This window comes from Hevea brasiliensis, chromosome 8 (genome assembly GCF_030052815.1).
Source record: "Hevea brasiliensis isolate MT/VB/25A 57/8 chromosome 8, ASM3005281v1, whole genome shotgun sequence".
Taxonomy (NCBI): domain Eukaryota; kingdom Viridiplantae; phylum Streptophyta; class Magnoliopsida; order Malpighiales; family Euphorbiaceae; genus Hevea; species Hevea brasiliensis.
Genome location: NC_079500.1, coordinates 52,884,069 through 52,906,867, shown reverse-complemented (window position 1 = coordinate 52,906,867; position 22,799 = coordinate 52,884,069). Strand labels below are relative to the sequence as shown.

General features: G+C 31.6%; 1 protein-coding gene across 3 annotated transcripts; it reads left to right on the top strand.

Annotated features, from left to right (window-relative positions):
- The first annotated feature begins 4,438 nt into the window (after positions 1-4,438).
- Positions 4,439-18,338, top strand: LOC110666773 (vesicle-associated membrane protein 727). Of its 3 annotated transcripts, none has more exons than XM_021827368.2 (6): positions 4,439-4,562; positions 5,045-5,291; positions 5,385-5,580; positions 5,654-5,774; positions 17,806-17,868; positions 17,953-18,338. In XM_021827368.2, the coding sequence occupies exons 2-6, from the start codon at positions 5,102-5,104 to the stop codon at positions 18,094-18,096; spliced, it is 714 nt and encodes a 237-aa protein (XP_021683060.1). In that variant the 5' UTR covers positions 4,439-4,562; positions 5,045-5,101; the 3' UTR covers positions 18,097-18,338. The 3 variants fall into 3 exon arrangements, with proteins under 3 accessions (XP_021683060.1, XP_021683058.1, XP_021683061.1); XM_021827369.2 differs by lacking the exon at positions 4,439-4,562 and adding an exon at positions 4,563-4,706; XM_021827366.2 differs by having other exon boundaries at positions 4,559-5,291.
- The last annotated feature ends 4,461 nt before the right edge of the window (positions 18,339-22,799 follow it).

Sequence of the window (22,799 nt, the reverse complement as noted above, 5' to 3'; positions counted from 1 at the left end):
AATTTCTGGGCCAAATCGATACTAAAACTTGGGTCAGCATAAGACTGATGCATTCCTAAGTATGAAATGCACACCGAGCACTTATATCAAGTAATTCACCCAATTCTCACACAAGAAGATAATTTGGAGTTATATATGCACCTAGAATAGCATTTTCACAGATAACTATGGGAGTTGATTCCTATCCAACTCTATTAATACAAGACCTGCCAACAAGCTCAACTCAAGTCGAACTTTTGCTTAAATCTAAGTGAGGGCAAATGAGATTAACTCAAAGCTATGCCTCAGCCTGACTTTCCATATCCATAAGGACCAGGTTTTAGTGAGAGTATCTCGAGCCATAACTACCCTATCCGTATCCATCATATACCATATATATAACACACACATACACACAGAGCTCCAAATTATCCTTAGGGTGGCAATCACATACAATTAATAATAATTAAATGTGTAATAATAAGAATGCTTCTAATTTATTTAACTAAGTATAAATAAATACACACACGCACACACACACAATACATGAGCATGCCAAAAACATAAATAATATTGAAATTACAAAAATAATCAATATCTAACTCACAGTGCAACGCAATACTTATTGGTTATGCTGAGAATAAAAAAATGATTGATTTGGTTCACCTAAGCAAATATACCAAAGAACTATTAAGAATAGACCAATAATAATTAATTAAAGAAACAAAAGACTTCCTAAGTTTATGCCGAAAATTCAATAGAGTTTTTCCTATATCTAGTACCTAACCTCCTTGCAAGAAAACACAATTTATATCTCAACAGCCCAAAGGCCTCAAGCTCGTAACACAACACAATACAATGCCTATTTGGAGTTTATCAAAACCAATTAACTAGTGTTATTGCTCAACTTCAGCTCAAAGGCCTAAAATTCACTATTGTCTAAAAATATCCAATTCACTTTCAAAAATTCTATAAATATTCCTGGAGGCCCTTAATAATATTATCTTAATATTACAATTCAAATTACTAGATTTCATAATCCCGCGAATATTTTATTAATTATCGAACTATAACTCAACTTAAGGTAAAAAGAGTAAATTTGCATTTGTGGTTACCTACGCTATTTCTGACACTTGGAATGCGTCTAGGGCATCTAAAAATAGTATGAATGACTATAATCTTAACCTACTTCTGAAGTGATTCCCAGAGCCCATGCATCCAGATTAAAATTACAATATCGGGCATCGGTGAAATTTTTCAAAAACGAGAGTTTCTACATGAAGCTCATAACATAAGGAGTTAGAAAAAATTTTTTATTTAACCCAAAAAATAACTTTAAAGACCCAAAATCTCACCAGTAAGCTCGTAGCTCTTAAAAATTTTTTGGTATCGAAAAATTCTTGAATTGGTATCATTTAGAAACTTTCGAAGTATACAACGCGCTAGTATACTAAGATTTTTGAGAAAAATTCCGATTTGGAAGAAATTTTTTTGGAAGTTAAAATGGGTTAAAACTTCCAAAACTCGATTTGCACAAATTGAAAAATGATACTGTGCAAACTTGGTATCCACACAATACCCATGAAGAGAGGACCGTTTGATACTAAGAATGCGGGAAATGGTGATCAAAGAAGGAAGTTATGGCTAGAAAAAGAAAAAGAAAAGAAAGAAGAAAAAAAAAAGAAAGAAAAAGAGCGAGAGAGGAGAGAGAACGTGTGTTGTAGGGGGGGAGCTGCTGGCTACTTTTAAATTTATGATTTGACCTTTTTTTTTAACTTTTTTACTTTTTACTTTTAAATCCTTAAACTTTTTAATTTCTTTCAACAAAGTCCAATATTCTTTTCAATGTAATCCAACATACTATACCCAATTAAATTAAGTTTGATAATAATAATAATAATAATAATAATAATAATAATAATATATTTAATACATGAATAGTAAAACTTCAATTAAAACCAATTTCTTATAGTTAAGATACTATTTATTTTTAGAGTACAACAATATATTTATCATTTGTGTCATTAATATAAAATAATATTAAAATAAAATTCTAAGTTAAATACATTTAAAATTAAAATTCAAAACTTGAATTTAGAGCTTCAAAATAATTTAATAAGAGCATCTTTCAATAATAAAATAAATCTTCAAATAATGAAATTAATAAATTTTTTATTTTCTTTAAATTTTTAGGGCATTACACTTATGACCTAAAAAAAAAAATCAACATGAGAAGAATAAAATAAAAATCACAAATTAGGAAATTATTTGATATTTTATTATTATTATTATTATTATTATTATTATTATTATTATTTCTTAATATTATTATTATTTCTTAATATTAATATAATATTTAAGATTTTATTTCTGAGAATATATATTATTATATCTGTTATTATGGATAAATTCTTTCTAATAATACATGGTAATTTTTAAATGCAAATATAATATAAAATATTGTATTGATACATTCTTATAAAGAAATATTTAATAAAAAAATTAATAATCATTTAAGAAATAAAAATTTAATTTAATTTTAATAGGAATATAATTATTCAAAATTTTATTACAAATTTAAATGGTATTTAAAGAAGAATTTTATCATCAACCAAATTTTATAATAAGATTTTCAAAAATAAAATTTTAAAATAATAAATATTAAATTATATTATTACAATTAAAAAATAAATAAGTAGTGCAATATGTAGGAAAAACGATTAGTTATAAATAAACCTACAGATATGGCCTTGAATTTTTATGGGTATTCGATCCGACTGAAACCTAATAGGATAGTTTTTGATAGTATATAATTGAGTTTGGAACGGATTTAAATTTGAAGAATAATACCTCTAACAGCTTCGATTTTTATACATTGAGTATCTATTATTTGAATTCATTTATATAAATTATCTAATTAAATATAAAATATATTTTTTATAATAATATTTATAAATTTTATATTTTTTATTTTAAATAAAATAAAATATAAATATTTTTGAAATTATTAAATTTTAAAATATAAATTATTAATAATTTTTCATATAAATTATTAATTAAAATATATAAAATTAAATAAATTTAAATATTTTTCAAATAATAATAATTGAGTTTGGAAAAGTTCAAATAGTTCAAAATAAATTTTAATTAGATTAAGATAAGTTTAAATTTTAAAAATATTAATAAGATTTAAATTTAAGTAATGTAAATTTCGCCAGTATTCTAACCTTTAGCATTTCTACTACAAACTTGACAAAAAAATAAGAAATTACTTTCAATAGCAAATACCTTGACTCATTGCCCCTTCTCGTTTCTCTCTATCTATTTATTTCTATTTCGCTCTCTCTTTTCTATTTCTTTCTCTCTTCTATCTTATTAACTAAGAAATCCTTTGGCCATTAAAATAACATAAATTAAACTATGAAACTTAAATAAAATAAATAAATTGTAAAGTACTTTACACATTTTCCTCTAAATAAACAATTTACATTTTTAGAATACATTTGTTTGCATATCTCCCCCAAATAAAGAGAATTGACGGGGCTAAGGAAGTTTTCTAATTAAATTTTCTACTCATTATTTAGACTCTATTTAAATTTATGATTAAAAATTAAAAAACTGATTTGAAGTAAATTTTTCAGAAAAAATAATTTAAAATGTTATTAAAAAATATTTTAAAAAAATTATTTTACTGATTTCAAATTTATATGACTACAATATGTCAAATTAAAATTATAATTTATACATGCTTAATAATCATTTATGAGATTATTCTTTTCTGAATAACAATTCAAACAATAATCCTAAATAGATTTTTAATATCATCTCTCTTAAATAACTTTTTCTTTTAGTTTTGATCTTCTCATTCTCCTAATTGTTCTCTCATTTTCATTTGCTTCCTCTCTCTCTCTCTCTCTCTCTCTCTCTCTCTCTCTCTCTCTCTCTCTCTATATATATATATATCAATGGAAAAGGTTGAAAATGCATTTTCAAATTTTTTTAAAATTTTATTTTATTCTTATTAACTTTTTTATTTAATATTTTTAATGTAATTAATAAAATTTTAATTAATTATTGTTTATTTTATTCATAAAAATATTTTTATATTTATTTTTTATTACTTGATTTAAAACAATATAAATATTATTTTATTATAAAAATACAATTCATATCTTTTAATACTTGTAAAATAATATTTTTTTTCTATAAAATAATCAATTATGAAAAATTTGTTAATTTAAAAAAATAAAATTACTTCAAATAAAATAATATCCTCACATAAAATAATATATATATAATATTTTTTAATAATGTTAAAAAATATTATAAATAAAATATATCAATTTATCATTTTATAGTTAATATATATTATTTTAATTAAAATTTAAAATATAATAAAAAATATAATAATTTAAAATATTAAAAAAATTTTATTTTTTCATTAAATTAATAAAATTTTTTTATAATTAATTATTTTATAAGAAAGTATTATTTTAAATTCTTGTTAAATGCTGACACGGAATCGATACTTCATAATTTTTATAAATCCACGTCTGAACTCATGTTCTCGCAGCCAACTCGAGGTTCTCTCTTTCTCTGTCTCTCTCGGCAATGATAAAATTCTTTCTCAAATTTTGGTTGTCATTTCTTAGTTCAACAAAAATCCCAAAAATTTTAATTTCCAATGAATTTCTTGGACTTCCTTAGCAGACGAACGAAGAATTAGGGTTTAGTTCTTTTTAATTGTGCTTGTTTATTTACCATATGCTCTGTGAAATAATGAACTCTTGTTGCTATAAGTTGCATTCGATTCATTCTTTCGATCGTCTTCTTGCTGATCTTTGTTTAATTATATGTATTCTTATTTTATTGATTTCTAGGTAACTAGTTATGCTTTTCTCATGAATTTTGTGATTTGTTTATAAGCAGAGGCTAAATTGCACATTGGGTGTTTGTTGGTGCTTCTTATTTTCCTTGTGTTGGGAATTTGAGTTCCAAGGAGAGAAAAATGTTAACCTTGAGAAATGATCTTTTTTAATCCTTTGGATCTGCAATTTGTGGACAGGTTAATATCGCATAAGGGACGACTTCATTTCTATCCTGGGCTTGATATAATTTAGGGATGAGTCAGAAAGGTTTTATATATAGCTTCGTGGCGAAGGGTACGGTTGTTTTAGCAGAGCACACGCCATACTCAGGGAACTTTAGTACCATTGCTGTTCAATGTTTGCAGAAGCTTCCTTCAAATAGCAGCAAGTACACATACTCATGTGATGGGCATACATTTAACTTCCTTATTGACAACGGATTTGGTATAATTTCTTTTTGTTGAATTTTTGTAAAGACTTGGTGCTTCTTTAATTTTATGCGGAATCATGCTTGAACATTCTTTTCTTGGCATGCAGTTTTTCTTGTCGTTGTAGATGAATCATCAGGAAGAAGTTTGCCCTTTGTATTTCTTGAGCGCGTGAAGGATGATTTTAAACAGCGTTATGGTGCAAGTATTAAGAATGAGGCGCACCCGCTTGCAGATGATGATGATGAAGATGGCTTGTTTGAAGACCGATTTAGCATCGCCTACAATCTCGACAGAGAGTTTGGGTTGGTATCTATTTGGATATCATTTCTTTTTTCAATGATGAATTAGTTTTAAAGTTTTGCTGCTTCTTATTAGGCCAAGGCTTAAGGAACACATGCAATATTGTATGAACCACCCAGAAGAGATCAGCAAGCTATCCAAATTAAAGGCCCAGATAACGGAGGTCAAGGGAATTATGATGGACAATATTGAAAAGGTAGCGTTCATTTTTGTGGACCATGGAAACAGTTGATTTTTAATATTTGAACATAAAGTATACCTGTAATTCTCAACTTTTTTACCATATGGTAGCATGTTTCAGATGAATGGGTGATATGCTTGTTCACCACGGTTTCTATGCCATTCACTGTTGCTTTTTATGTCTACATTTCTTTTGGGTCTCTTTTGATATTGCAGGAAGAGAATTGTAAAATGTAAAATTGTCGTCGATGATTCTATTTCCTTGTTTTTCTTCAATCATTTGGTTGATTGGACTTTAGGCTGTATTGATGTAGATTTGACATAAGATAAAATTTTAGGAATAAGTGCACCTATAGAACATTCACCTTGATAGCTATATGGTGAACAAATTTTGAGGGCTTCTATGCTAGGCATCTAACTTTTAAGTCTTGAATTGGACCTTAGTAGATTTCATCAAATTTATCAACTTCTGAAAGGCTAATTGAAATGGAGACTGAATAATATTCTTGGACTATCAGCACCCCGTATTTTGTTACATGTTTGAGGCCGTGCCGCTGTGCTAATTTTCATGATTTGCATTTGGAGAGTATAATTCACCCATTTTCTATTATAATTACAGTGACTTATCAGTTCACAGAAGGTTATGCTTATGAATAGTTGGAATCCAATTTTTTTGAAAGGGCATGTCTTCCTTATAGCTGGATTGCATCAGAAAAATGATCAGCCAATATAGCATTAGGTGTTACAGATTAGTGAATCCAGGAATCATGGGCGTTGTCTGTTATAGTGCGTATTGGATAAAACATCTGCAACACACTGTTATGCTATGAAACTCAATGGGTGTATCAGACAAAATAGAAAAGAGGAGGAGAGTTGAGTGTCTGGCTGACAAAAAAGAATAGGAGGAGAAAAGGAAGGGAGAAGGGGAGACAGGATAGTGGCATTTCTGAGCAACTCTTTCTTGGTTGCATGCTTAAGCAAGTCGATCTTTTGTCTTATTTTCCGTTTAGAAACTTGAACTTCTTTGTTGGCCTTTTTTAAAACCATAATGATTGGTGTACTACCAAACTAACTCTATCTTTTTGTCTTTTCTTTTTAAAAACTCTTTTAACTTCTAAGTTGGCCCTTTTTTTTGTTCCCCCGAAAACCATACTGATTGGCTGTCTTATGAATTTGATTCCCAAACTTTGACAATAGTTTCAATTCTAACAAGCCCTATGAAATTTCACCATTTAAATTTTTAAGACAAACTACTAGCCATTTATTTATTAAAAAAAAAAAAAATCTTATGTTTCACAAAACTATTGTCTTTTTTGTTTCACGGAGCCCTTTGACTGTTTGATTCTTTGATCGAGCCCTTTGACTGTTTGACTCTTTGACTGAGCCCTTTAGCCATTTGACTCGGTTTTTCCAGGCAGGCTATATCAAATTTTTTTTCATTTTTATAATATGGAATTAGCATCAATTTTAAACATTGTTATTTCTGTTAAAAAATTTGTTTCCACTATTATTTTTAGTTTTTAAGAGTATTGATATGTTTATATTCAGTTGAATATGTATTAAAATATGAGTAATTTTGCTTATTTTAGAAAATTCACGAAGCAGTAGTTGATAGTGTCAGATATGACAGATAGGGTCCAATGCTACAATACCACACATGATTGATTCTATTATTTAAACTAGCTTCTCCACAAAGATTAAAACATTTCTGATTTTTGGTATCTGCTGGATGCGAGTCTTAGAAGCATAGGTTTATTGTCAGAAGCTAGAGTGAAGGATTAGGTATTGACAGATAAATTTTATGTTCAACTTGTAACTTAGGAATCTAGCTAGTTTGCGATTGCTGTTGCAAAGGCCTGCATCTAGTATTCTAGTTTTGGCCTCTGATGTGGGGCCCTCAAAAAGTTTGAAGCATGTCCTAACCTTTGATATTTTTAAAGTGATTGCTCTCAAGACTTGAACCTGCATCCTTGTGGTTACACTGAGGACTTTGACGGTGACCCCGCAATAATTTCACACTTGCTGCTTGAATAGTTTTATGAAGACCATCATCCTTTGATGATTTTAATAATAAAGATTCCCTAGTCTGGCCCGACAAGCAAACTTGAGGTGTGTTTAACAAATGGTCAGGCAAACTAACTTTTTGCTACATGACACCAACTTGCTGAAATCAAGTTGATATGATAGGCACTAAAGTTATCAACACTTGTCTTCAAAAACTATAACTGTAAATTTCATTTTTGTTTTATGCTTTATAGGGTTGGTGTTTTGGTAATCTTTTCCATTTAATATAAATATTCATGCAATCCATGCTTATTTTTTACAATCCAATTTTTATGTAATGCTAGTGAATTGACCAACATGGATTTAGTTGACATATCACACATGAATGTCCTACAATTATTTGGTTTCTAATAAGTTGGTTAAATGCCATATAGACAGTTGTAAACATTAGCACAGCTAAGGGTGCATACATTCTAAAGTGGTGTAAAATCCCTTGTGAAGGTTGGATTAATTAATTATAATGTCTACTTTACTCAAGAAGATCACAAGATGGTTTAAGCAGATATATGCTACTGTTGTGATGTATAGTAATTTGCAAATGCAATCTAGTAGAGGCCAGAGGGTTATACATCTATAGGAGATATTTTAAAATATGCAAAGAAGTTCAATAGGATTTTCTTTGAAGAGATTTGCGCTGTTGAAGTTTCTCCATTTGATAATTTGTATTCATTCACAGTTCACTTGCATAGACAAAGAAGACACCTGAAATCCTGTTAGTGTGCTATTACAAGTTTACAACATCAAGTTCAATTACATATGCAGTATACTTTTTTTTTTTATTTTTTTTTTCTGGAATCAAGTTGCTAAAGTAGTGAAGGTTTTTTTTTTTTTTTTTTTTTGTATAAGGAGGATTTGTCTTGTATAAAATGGTGGGATGGCCAAAAGGAGAACATTTAGGGGAGAGCAAGGTGGTTCTTAGGCACATAACAAGCTAAGTGGTAATTGGGCAATGAAATTTTGATGGAGGGCATGAGGGCGAGTTGAAACAATGTAGGAAGCTAATCAAGAATGAGGATGATTAGTTTGGTACTTTATGTGAATTCAAAGAATTCCTTTTGAAGGTGGTCTAATCTTTGAGAAGGTTTCATGAGAAAATTTTTTATGTTTCTTTTAGTCATTCAGAATGGCTTAAAAAAATCCATGTGCGGAAGTCAATGCACAGGTTTATTTGTAAGGACTAATGAAGATCTTCCATTTAGCAATGCGATAGCTTCATTAAATTTTAGGATCAATGTGTGAACCGAACTAATGATCACCTATTAAATATATTCTTGGATATTTTTAAAAGAGGAAGGATTTCTTCTCAACTAATTTTGAAAGGAATTAAGAAACATGTCAAAAGAAGTAATACCATGTGAATGAATCTAAGGCTCTATTTGTTTTGTAGAAAATATTTTCCAAGAAAAACATTTTTTGAGAAAATAACTTATTTTCCATTGATTGGTGGCGATGATGAAAAGCGAAGGAAAATTATTTTCTATTGTTTGGAGTGTATGAAAAATGTTAATTTTCTTGCAATTTATGATACTATAAAATAATATAAGAGTATAAAAATTTCATTTTTTTACTATTTTGTTGTTGAATACGTGAAAAAAAAAAAATTGTAAATTGTGGCAGCCACCACCAATCGCTGGTGGTCGCCACTGATGACCAGTGATGATTGCCGGTGGTCAAGTTGCGACCAATAAGCTTATGGGTAGTCGTTTATTTCGTATATATGTATAATTTTCTTCATCCTTTTAATAAGTTTGCAAAATAAAGAAAATGAATTCCACTTTTAGAAAGAGGAATTCATTTTCCATAAAAATGGCTTCGTTTTCCCTTTTGACTAGAAAATTTTTTTCTGTTGATCAATTTTTCTCTCAAATGCCAGAAAATGTAAAAAATGTTTTTCAAGAAAATATTTTTGGTGAAAGAAATGGAGCCTAAGTCTTGGAAATCAAAGTGTTACATGACATTGAAATAAACATTCTTGAGCCAACATGCCAAAACTTTCTTAATAAAACATTTTCTTCTTGGGCTGTTATCCTAATTTTGAAAGAGAATATAGTGCATCTAGTTCTACTTGAATTAGAGTTTTTTTTTTCTTGTTTTTAGTTAGATTAAATTTACAATGCCCTAAAGATATTAGAATACCATTAGCTTATATAAGGATATGCAAATTAATTTGTCATTTATGAGAATCATTTGGTAATTAAGAAAATTGATGATGATACAGTGTTGAAGCATAACCCAAAAAAAAAAAAACCTTGAGTCATTTGATCATCAGCAATTATAGTTTGGGTTTCAAAACTTCCTAGTGCATTAATATTGGATTCTGGTAGATTGACAAATTTCAAGTTGAGCGGTAGTGCTTTTTATCCATGAAAGTGCTTGGCGAAAGTGGAAATAAAGAAGGCACGCCTTTCCTAGAGCCTTATGCCTAGAACAAGGTGCAAGGCGCACAAGGCGAGGGCTTAGTGATTGTTGCCTGCTTTTCTCCTTTAGAGGCACCAGGTTTGGAGCTGGTGAGCCTTAAGCCTGAGGCATGCCTTTAATAATTATGTTTCCAATGTGTATCAAGGGCGTTATTTTTACCAAAACTTGTTGCAAACCTTTGATGCACAGAAACGGGAGGAGATCGTGCTTCCCCGTTCCAGAAACGTTTCCTTGTTGGAAACATGAGGACACGGCCAGGAAACGTCTCTGGGCCGTTTCCGCAATTCTTAGAAATCGGACACACGTTTCCTGTCCTGGATACGCGTTTCTTTTTAAAAAAAAAAACCTAAAATAAAAAATATAATATCCAAACGGCCAAACACAAGGACAGGTTAAAATCAATTTTCGCTGCAAGAAGAAGGAGGAGGAGGAGGAGGCGTACTTGGCGCTGGTTGGTTGGTGGGGCAGTGATTGGAGCAGTGGATCTGACTAGCAGAGGCAACACAGGGTGGTGACTCGAGGGCTCATGTATGTTGCATTACTCTGCCTCCTCCCTTCCCCATTGATGCTTTGCCTCCTTGTCCTTTCACGCTCTGCTTACCTGTGACTTTGAGATCCTATGATCGATACCCAATTACCCATATTTAAATAGTTATTAATTTTTTTTTAAAAAATAGTTATTAATTTTATTTATTCAATTTTACAATATATTTTTAGAATATGCTTTACTTGGTACTAAAAAAAATCAGTGATAAAATGAGTTGAATTAATTTAAATTTATCCTATATATTTAATTAATATTTGAATGTGTTGTAGTTTATTTTTTTTATGAGTATGAAACTTTTAAACATGTAACTTTTTTTATATGGTTGAATTTAAATGTTGATTTGGATTTTACTAATTATTGAACATCTTATATATATATATATACCCTTATATTTTTTATATTTACGCGTTTCTCTCACGTTTTTGTTTCCTATATTTTTTAAAATGCCATTTCCTCGTGTCCATTGCCCCATGTCCACGTTTTCGTTTCCGTGCTACTTAGTTGCAAACTAGGAACATTAAACCTTTTAGAAATAAGAAAACCAATCAATCCTATTATAGCAACGAAAATTTATTTTGCATATGTTATGGAAAGTCAATCACTATATTATTTCTCTGTATATTCTGTATTCTGTATTCCTATTTAGGATTTCTTATTTAGGATTTCTTCCTAATTAGTAGAACACAATTATAGGAATCAATTGTATATATATACCTATGTACAGATTAATTGAAATCAATGAGAATCATCTCTTTCTACATGGTATCAGAGCAGGTCATCAATCTAGGGTGACTATTTGTTCTCACTACCCAGCTCAGGAGAAACCTTGGCCGCCGATCGGCCGTTTCAATTCCGATCAACATCGCCGACATCGTCTCAACCCCCTCATTCCACCACTGTGTGCTATTGCCTGATCCAGTACACCATTAAAGGACTTCTGAGGATTGGCTCTCAGATCCTATTTCGGTATTTGCTTGATTTGTGATTTTGGATTATTTTGCTGCTATAAGCACTTTGGTTAGCGTTTCGGTTAGTTTTCTTTGTTTCAACAAATGACAGACAATAAGAATGTTATTTCTGATGTGATTCCGGTGATGACTAAGATCACGGAACACAAACTTAATGATTCGAATTACCTGGAGTGGAGTAAGACTGTTAGGGTCTATTTGCGTAGCATTGATAAGGATGATCACCTTACTAAAGATCCACCCACTGATGATACACGACAAACTTGGCTAAGGGAGGATGCTCGGTTGTTTTTGCAGCTTCGGAACTCGATTCATAGTGAGGTAATTAGTTTAATTAATCACTGTGAATTTGTTAAGGAATTGATGGATTACTTAGATTTTCTGTATTCTGGTAAATGGAATATCTAACTTATTTATGATGTTTGTAAGGCATTCTCTAGTCTTTGAGAAAGATGATAAGTCTCTCACGGCTTATTTTATGGATTTTAAACAGGTATATGAGGAACTTAATGTATTGTTGCCTTTTAGTCCTGATGTGAAAGTTCAGCAGGCCCAACGGGAGCAACTGGCTGTTATGAGTTTTCTTGCAGGCCTTCCTTCAGAGTATGAGACTGCTAAATCTCATATTCTCTCCAGTTCTGAGATTTCCTCTTTGCATGAAACGTTCACACGGGTCCTTCGTACAGAGAGTACTCAATCTTCACAGCCTGCCAGTAGTGCTCTTATTAGCCGTAATCCAAATGGACAACAGGGTAATAGAAGAGGAAGTAGAGGAGAAATCCAGGCAACAGAAGTAATCAGCGTAATGAAGAGGCTAGTTCTAATCAGACTCAAGAGGAGTCATTTGTTATTATTGCCATGAGCCTGGCCATACAAAATATAATTATCCGCAACTCGTAAGAAAAATCAGCGATCACGGATGGCAAATATGGCGTGAGAGAATTCTCTGATATCTTCCCGTGAGAAAACTATTTTGGTATCTGCAGATGATTTTGCACAATTTTCCCGATGTCGTGCATATCTAAAGCCTACCGGTTCCACATCGCTGCGATCGCTGAGTCAGGTAAATCCACTACATGCCTTGTGTCTTCCTCATCCAAATGGGTTATTGATTCTGGTGCGACAGATCACATGACAGGTAATTCTAGTCTTCTATCTGCTTTTCAGTCTAATCTCACTTCCAACACTGTTACTTTAGCTGATGGTTCTACTTCTTGTGTCATGGGTTAGGCTGCGAACCCGACTTCACAATTTCTTTGTCTTACATTTTGTGTCTACCAAAATTCTCTTTTAATCTACTTTCTGTTAGTAAACTTACTCGTACCTTAAATTGTTCTGTTTCCTTTTTTCCTGACCAGTGTTTGTTTCAGGATCTTACGACGAAGCAGATTATTGGTAGAGGACGCGAGTCAGGTGGTCTCTACATTCTGGAAAATCATGTACCGCGGTCACTTGTTTGCTCCAGTACCTTGACACCTCTTGAAGCTCATTGTAGATTGGGTCATCCTTCTTTGTCTACCATGAAGAAGCTGTGTCCTCAATTTGATCTTTATCGATTTAGAATGTGAGTCGTGTCAGTTTGCAAAACATCATCGTTTGCCTTCTGTGTCTAGAGTCAATAAACGGGCTTCATCCCCTTTTGAGTTAGTTCATTCTGATATTTGGGGTCCTTGTTCTGTTACTTCTAAAACTGGATTTCGTTATTTTGTTACTTTTGTTGATGATTACTCTCGTGTTACCTGGTTATATTTAATGAAGAATCGTTCTGAGTTATTTTCTATCTTTTGTGCCTTTTGTAATGAAATTAAAACTCAATTTAATATTTCTGTGCGCATATTAAGAAGTGACAATGCCAAAGAATACTTTTCAGCACAATTTCAGTCTTATATGACACAAAATGGCTTTCTTCATCAGTCTTCCTGTGTGGATACCCCATCCCAAAATGGTGTGGCCGAAAGAAAAAATCGGCATCTTCTTGAGGTAACTCGTGCTCTTCTTTTTCAGATGAAAGTACCTAAACACTTTTGGGCGGATGCAGTTTCTACGGCATGTTTTTTGATCAATCGTATGCCGTCTTCTGTCCTTAATGGGGATATTCCTTATACTGCTTTGTTTCCTACAAAATCTTTGTTCCTTATTGAACCCCGTATTTTTGGTTGTACATGTTTTGTGCGTGATGTTCGTCCACAGGTTACTAAATTGGATCCAAAATCTCTCAAATGTGTCTTCCTTGGGTACTCCCGGCTCCAAAAAGGGTACCGTTGTTTCTCTCATACTCTTAATCGTTATCTTGTTTCTGCAGATGTCACATTTTTTGAGTCCACTCCATTTTTTCCTCCATCATTTGTGTATGATAGTCAGGGGGAGGAGGATGATCTCTTAATATATACTGCCCAACCAATGTCTAGTCCTCTCCCACAGTCTGTTCCTTCTGTCTCTAGACCTACTCGACCTCCCGTTGTTCATGTTTATTCTAGGAGATTGGAGATTCCTGACTCAGATCCTCCACCAGCTACTTCGTTGGGAGATCCTATACCTCATACTGATCATGATTCTGATCTAGACTTACCCGTTGCTCTTCGTAAAGGTAAACGTTCATGTACTTACCCTATCTCTTCTTTTGTTTCTTATAATCAATTGTCTTCTTGTTCTCGGTGTTTTGTTACTTCTTTAGACTCTGTTCCTATCCCTAATACTGTTGGTGAGGCCTTTGTCTCATCTGGTGGTGTGATGCTATCAAAGACGAAAAGGAGGCTTTAGATGCTAATGGTACCTGGGAACTATTGCCTTTGCCCACCGGTAAGAAAGTTATTGGTTGCAAATGGGTATTTCTGATGAGTAAATCTGATGGTTCTGTGGCTAGGTTAAAAGCACGCCTTGTAGCAAAAGGATATGCTCAGACATATGGGGTTGATTACTCTGATACTTTTTCTCCTGTAGCTAAACTTACTTCTATTCGCTTATTTATCTCTTTAGCAGCTACATATGATTAGCCCCTGCATCAATTGGATATCAAGAATGCTTTCCTTCATGGTGATCTTCAGGAGGAGGTGTATATGGAGCAACCACCTGGGTTTGTTGCTCAGGGGGAGTTGGGTAAAGTTTGTAGGCTTCGGAAGTCTCTTTATGGCTTGAAACAAAGTCCTAGGGCATGGTTTGGGAGATTCAGTGAAGCAGTACAGGAATTTGGTATGCAAAAGAGTAAGTGTGATCACTCAGTATTTTATAGGCAATCTGAGGCTGGTCTAATTCTCTTGGTAGTCTATGTGGATGACTCTGCAGGTATTTCATCTCTTAAAACCTTCCTCCAAACTCAGTTTCAGACCAAAGACTTGGGATTGTTAAAGTATTTCTTGGGTATCGAAGTTATGAGAAGTAAGAAGGGTATTTTCTTGTCTCAAAGAAAATATGTCCTCGATCTATTGACAGAGACAGGAAAATTAGGTGCTAAGCCTTGTAGCGCACCAATGACTCCAACTTTACAAGCATGTTGCGAGGATAGTGAGTTGTTTGAAGATCCAGAGAGATACAGGAGATTGGTAGGAAAATTGAACTACCTTACAGTCACTCGTCCTGACATTGCTTATGCCGTTAGTGTGGTAAGTCAGTTTATGTCTTCCCCAACTGTTGCTCATTGGGAAGCCTTGGAACAAATCTTATGTTATCTGAAGGGCGCTCCAGGAAGAGGTTTGCTATATGGTAATCATGGGCATTTGAATATTGAATGTTTTTCAGATGCCGACTGGGCTGGATCTAAGGTTGACAGAAGGTCAACTACTGGATATTGCGTTTTTATTGGAGGAAATTTAGTGTCTTGGAGAAGCAAGAAGCAGAGTGTAGTTTCTCGATCTAGTGCTGAATCCGAATACAGAGCCATGGCACAATCAGTATGTGAGGTAATGTGGATACTTCAATTACTAGATGAGACAGGTTTTAAGACCTCCCTGCCTGCGAAATTGTGGTGTGATAATCAAGCTGCTCTTCATATTGCTTCTAATCCGGTGTTTCATGAGCGGACCAAACATATTGAGATTGATTGTCATTTTATTCGTGAAAAGATTCAACAACAGATCATCTCAACAGGACACATCAAAACTGGAGAGCAGTTAGGAGATATTTTCACAAAAGCTCTAAATGGAGCTAGGATTGACTACATTTGTAACAAGTTGGGCATGATTAACATCTATGCTCCAACTTGAGGGGGAGTGTTATGGAAAGTCAATCACTATATTATTTCTCTGTATATTCTGTATTCTGTATTCCTATTTAGGATTTCTTATTTAGGATTTCTTCCTAATTAGTAGAACACAATTATAGGAATCAATTGTATATATATACCCATGTACAGATTAATTGAAATCAATGAGAATCATCTCTTTCTACAGCATAAATAAAAAGTGTTCTAAATAGAACTCCTAACATAGAAAAAGTTTAAATGAAATTCTGAATACTTTTCTTGTTCTCAACATAAAACCACGAAAGCAGAAAGCTAGGTAAACTAATTAAAAGCCCAAAAAAAAATAAAGTCTATAGTATTAGTAACTTTATATAAGAATCACTACCCATCATGCTAGGATATTGGTAACCCCCTTCTTGTCGTGAAGGTTGATACTCTAATGATAAATGTCATATAAAGAAACTCATTTCAGGAACTTCTTTATTTGATTATACATTTGGATGATTGAATGTTGTGCCTCAGTTAAACGTGCGGCTTACTTTTGAAAACAGTCATTGGGTTGTTGAAATAGATGCAAGCAATTCAGAGAACTGAATTTTGCAGAATGTTCTAATCCGTTTTTGGAAAATTTTTGGAAGCTGAATAGATTAGGAATCCTTCAAATGTTTCTCCTGCATTCTGGAATACAGATGAGCCATTGCCACCAATCAAAATTGCTTTTCATATCTGAAAAATTCTTTCTTATAGAAAATATATGTGTGCATATGCACGCCTTTTTCACATTCTCTGGAGCTCGTTCTTATTGGCATCTTTGTTCTACTTCAATTAGCCTACTTACTTTTGAAACCTTTTTGTAAGTTGCATAAGTTGTTATTAGCTGTTGAAGGCTTGATCTTCTTTTCTGCACATCCTCAAAACAGAAAAGTGAGATAGAGATTATAGATTTAAGTGAACCTGACATTTGATTACTATTTGAATGCATACCGGTAAAATCTCTGCAAATTTTTACTCTAAAGAGATGAAATTTCTGGTGAATATTGAATCTTATATGTCAGGCAGAAAATAGAATAATATCTGTATCTTTCCAAAAAGAAGAATCTTGAAGAATAATATTCAAGGTAGTGCGGGTTGGGATATATAGAGTGTCCTTTAACAATGAGTTGTTATGGAATTGAACATCTGTAGCTGAAGTTTAGAATTGGTTCTAGAGTTGTTTCCTTCTATAGTGCTGTTTTGGGTATAAAGAGCCCATGACTACCGACAAGAACATGTGCTTCATTTTTAAGCTTCAGAAGATGCCTCATCTCTTTTCAAAATGCTTTTTGCTGCAGACATGGGAGGACTAGCATTCAAGAGATTCAGCATTTGATTTTCCAATGAATAACATTTAGGATCTGTTTGGCATTGCTATTAAAGTTGTTAAGGAGAGCACTTAATTAAATATACCGGTCAAAGTATTAAAAATTGATTAAAAATTAAATTTGATATGTTTTAGCCATGAAAACACTAAAATAGCAAAACGACTTTTTTCAAATTATTTTTTTAACTTCTAAGATTAATTTTTTTGAAAATTGCTTTTTTGACCCTAAAACTTGATGCCAAATAGGGCCTTCATCTGCTGGAAAATTTTGAAAAAAAAAATTATGGGGAGAATAAAACCTTCTAAGTGATGATAAATCCATGTCATTATGGTCAAGTGATTCCTCATTTATGTATGATTTTGCTAATGCTGCTTCTATCACTATGTTAAGGCTTCAATGGGTTACTTGCTGTTCACGATTGTACAGATTTACATATACTCTCTCTTTAGATGAGCAGCCAAGTAATTAGAAACTTTTGATCGAGGAGGGTGGACTAATCCAATGAATTGCAGGTTCTGGATCGTGGAGAGAAGATCGAACTTCTGGTAGACAAAACAGAGAACCTACAGTTCCAGGTGCTTGCTGTTCCATATGATTAGGCCTGAAAGTTCGAGTGGAGCTTGTAATAATGTACTTTCTGGACATATGTTTGATTTCAGGCTGACAGTTTCCAGAGGCAAGGAAGACAACTGCGACGGAAGATGTGGCTGCAGAATCTCCAAATGAAGTTAATGGTAGGAGGAGCAATCCTTGCCCTGATAGTTATACTTTGGCTTCTTGTCTGTCGAGGTTTCAAATGTTAGTGGGGGTCAAATCCAGATGAAGAAAGAAGGCACTAGCATTTTCTTGTGTTTTTAGTCCTTTGGTGTATAAAAATTTTATATTTTATTGAAGAGATTGGTGGTGGAATGAGGTCCAACTATTACTTTGTTCAATGCTGTAATTACGCCATTGTGCTTCTTTATGTAGAGAATGTGGCCTAACTACCAGTCGATATCTGTGCGGTAAAAATGCTTTAAAAAAACCGCGCTGTTAAATTTCTCTATTTTTGCTGTTGATTTCTTGAATTTGTTGAACCCTCAATATACTGTTACGTTGGATGGGTTTGAAAATCTTGAATAAAATATCTGGGTATAAAACTTTTTTTTTTAATTAATTTAACTTTAATTGAGATTTGAATGTGATATTTCATAATTTTAGAAATAATTTTAATATCATAAAATTAAAATTAAGAGAAGTTTTTGATATGCCATTCCTCAACTTTGAGGATGTTTCAGTTTCTATCTCTTATTTTCATTTTGATACTGTTATATTGTTAAATTTTTGAATGGCATTGAGTTTCAGAGTTTGAAACTGATTTTCTAAATAAAAGTATCATTTTAGATACTATTGAGAAAAAGTTAAAAAAAAAAACTGTTGATATGATTAAAATTGATTAAATTTAATTTTTAATTAATTTTTAACACTCTTTATCTAGTATATTTAAAATAATTATTTTCTCAACAATAATTTAAACAGCAATGTTAAATAGGTCCAAAGGCTTTATGCTGTAACTCATTGCGTCAAAATTCAGTCAATTTTCAATCAAAACGCTTTTGTGACATTGCCATGCTAGCGGTAACTTGCCGTTACATCTCTATTGCAATTTATTTTTTCACATACCAGATTTCTTTTTCCTTATCTCTATTCATCTATAACACTTTTCATTGGCCACTTTTTATGTAGCATTTCTCTTTTTAATTTTATTTTTTAACACATGGTACTACTATGCAAGCACCTTATTGAAATCTAATTAAATTATAATGAAAGAGATTTTTTACTGTAATATTTTCAAAAGGGATTTTAGAGTAACGAAATAAAGATGATTGATAGAAATAAAATATCTTTTAAAGTTGAGGGATAACGGGTAAAAATTAACCTTCAAAAAATATTAAAAATTCCTTATAAAATTCTTTTGTAGTTTTGCTATTGATCTCTTCCTTTATTGTCTAGCGGAATATTCGTGCAAAGCATAATATATATATATATATATATATATATATATATATATATATATATTATTTTTTCCATTTTAATAATAAATTTTTAAATTATTTTGCGAAGATAAATAAATAAAAATACATCATTTAATTTTTTATGCATAAATTAATTGTAACTTTTATCATAACTTCATTTAAAATATAATAAAATTAATTTTTCACAAAATCAATTTAAAATTTGTTAATTCTATTAATCGAGTAGGGTGATACTGAATTACTCCCTAATTTGATAAGCAATGACGAGCTTATCAAGAAGCAGAGGCCCCGAAATATATATATATATATAGACTTTTTGTAGGTTTTCTTGTTTAGTTATCTATTAAAACAAAATCTGACTATATTTACTTAATTAAATCTAACATTATTGACATATGTTACAATAACAATATAATTATTTATTTTTTTTATTTGAATTACAAAATTCATTTTTTCATTATAATTTATTGAAAGCTCAAGTAAACATAATTTTTTTATTACATAAAGTTTATAATAAATATAAAAATTTAGTGATTTTAAATAGAATTTTTTAAATAAAAAATTAAAAATAATTACTTAATCAATTAGCCCTCTCAAATTAAATATTTTAGCTCCACCACTGTTGATAAGGTTACAAATTTTTACCCTTTTAAAATTTGATTCATTGGTCCGTTTGGCAATTATATTTATAATTATTACTTGAATCATTTTTTAGTTATAAAAAATTTTCCCCTTAATTTTTTTTTTTAAATTCATTAAAAAATGTAATTTTTAGTAGATTCTTTAAAACATTATATTTGGTAATTTTTTTCAAATATTTTTTGTTTGAAGTATTTTTCATAAAGTGTGCACTATAAGAAAAAAAACCGATTTTGTGATGGAAACATCCATCACCAATTGGTCACTAAATTGATTTAGTGACGGATTTGTGACAGAAAAAAAGTCCATCATAATTTTGATAGTCACTATTTTCCGTCACAAAATTGTGATTGTAATGTGATAGAAAATCTTGTCACACTTTGTGATGGAATTTCTTCATCTGTTACAAAATCTTGGAGAATTCGAGAGAGCATCAATCAGAAATAAAGAATGGATCTTCTGATGCCTTATCTCATTTTGTGACGAACTGCCTTCTGTACTTATTTAGTGATGGATTTGAGACAAAATAATTTCAATAAAAATATTTCAATTTGAAATTATTTTGTCACTAATCCGTTACAAAAAGCATTTTTATTTTTTTATAATTAACAAATAATAATAAAATAATATTTTATTGAAAAGAATTAAGCTTTATATATTTATATAATTAGTAATAAGCATAAATAAATAAATAAATAAATATATATATATATATATATATATATATATATATATATATATATATATCAACAAAATCATTATAAGGAAGGGATAATGACACAATCTGCCTCATCATATGTCTCATCTCTTCTGCATAGAGCAAAGCTGCTCTTCACTTTGTTGCTTGATGAGCATTATCTCCTCCTCATCGCGCTATGTGATTACATCAAATAATATAAACATTTAAGGTTAACGTTTAACGTTCATTGCATTTTGTTAGCATCTAGTCTTCTTTTATGTTTATTTTTATGTGTCTTCATTATTATTTTAGAAAACATATTAATTCAACCCAATTAATTGATTTTGATATTTTATCAGGTGTTTTTATGTGATTCTAGAATTAAGGACGAGTTTGGAAGAGATTTGGAGGTCAAAACGTGAAGAATACAAGTCCAGAAGCAGTACACGGGTCGTGTAACTTGCCCCGTGAAACTTCCTGGATCCCGTACAACCTTCTGGACAAAGAAAACTTGAAAAACAAAAGTGGCAGAAAGTTACACGGGGCGTGTATCACTACACGGTGTAACACCCCTATACTAAGCAGTTTATACATTCTACTGTTTCGATAACTAATGTCTACCCAGACAGTCAGAATGACTAAAACTATATTGGTGACACCCATAAAAGTCCTGAATAAAAATTAATAGCAATTATAAGAAGGTAAAATGGAAATAAAGAAAACAAAGCATAATGGGTGTAACACCCTCTATGTAGCAACTCCGTACATTCTACTGTTCTGGTGACTAGTGTCGGTCCGGACAACTAGAACGTATGAAAAAATATTTAAACTATAGTGAGTAACCTTAATTAACTCAAATATTAATAAGAAAAATTTAGAAAAAATTTTAGAAATAAAATACAACTAAGTTAAATAAGCCGGTGCCCTAGCGATAGGTAACCTAGTGGGAAGTTGCGGTTCTCGCAACTAGGAGCCCTAGACCAGAGGAAAAATTCATAAAATAATTTTTGAGACTCCAGATAAGGGTCATTGAGGTTCCTATGGCATCGGAATGCTAAGAAAATGCTTAGAAAAATTTTTCAATCGGTACAGATAATTTTAGTCTATTAAGCCAAACAGAGGGCATTTTGGTCATTTCGCCTTCAGAGGTGATTTTTTGCCGACTTATCCAGTTAAGTAAATAATTAGTATGACATAAAATGTAAATAAATATTGCTAAAAATTGAATTGAAATTAAATAGACAAGAAAAGGATGGAAAATGAGAGAAATTAGACTTATGACATCATTATGATGTCATTATAATTCTTTCACCAATCAAAATTGAGTAAACATTTTATAAGGGATAAGGAAGACAAAAAAATCACTTCATCTTCCTCTTCCTTCCATGGCAGCCGAAACCTCTTCCTAAGCACTCCACCATTTTTTTTCTTTCAAACTTGAGTATTTCAAGCTTTTCACCATAAAGCTATACTTGTCTTCACAAAAAAAATTCACTACACCTTGGGCAACCTAAAGATAACAAAAAGAAGTAGAAAGGAGGAACTTTTACAAGCTTGGGATTAGCTTCATTAGAGGTTAGTAACTAAGTTTGATCTTTCTCTTTCCATTCATGTTGGAGAAGTGAAAATGAGTGTAAATTTATAAAGAAACTTGATAAACATCATGTGTATGCCCATCCCAAATTTTCGGCAGCCTTGAACTTGGTTGATTTTGAAGATTTCTTAGAATTAAAATGATATTGTGGCTACCTTTAACACTAATATATTGTTTAGGATAATGAAAGGAAAGTAAATGCATGATTGGAGATAGTAGGGTTAGGGTTTAAGTATGAAATTGGGACTTTGATCATGCAATGGTGAAAGTAAGTTTTAATGGACAATTAGTGACCATTTGGTTATCTGTGAATGAGAAATAAAGTGGTTTGTGTAGTGGGAATTGAAGTTAGTGTTGCTGCCTTGGCTGACATGCAGGACTGACCATGAGTCCAGCAGGTTTGGGCAGCAATAACTGGAGCTGTAGAGGTTCAATTGGTACAAGGACAATAGGACATGAAACTAGACACATAATGGCACAACTTTGGTGAAGAAACCATGCCCATAAAATCAAACCAAGTTGACCTAAAGATTACCCTAATCTGGGTGACTTGCATTCTTCCTGGGCAAAATGACTAAA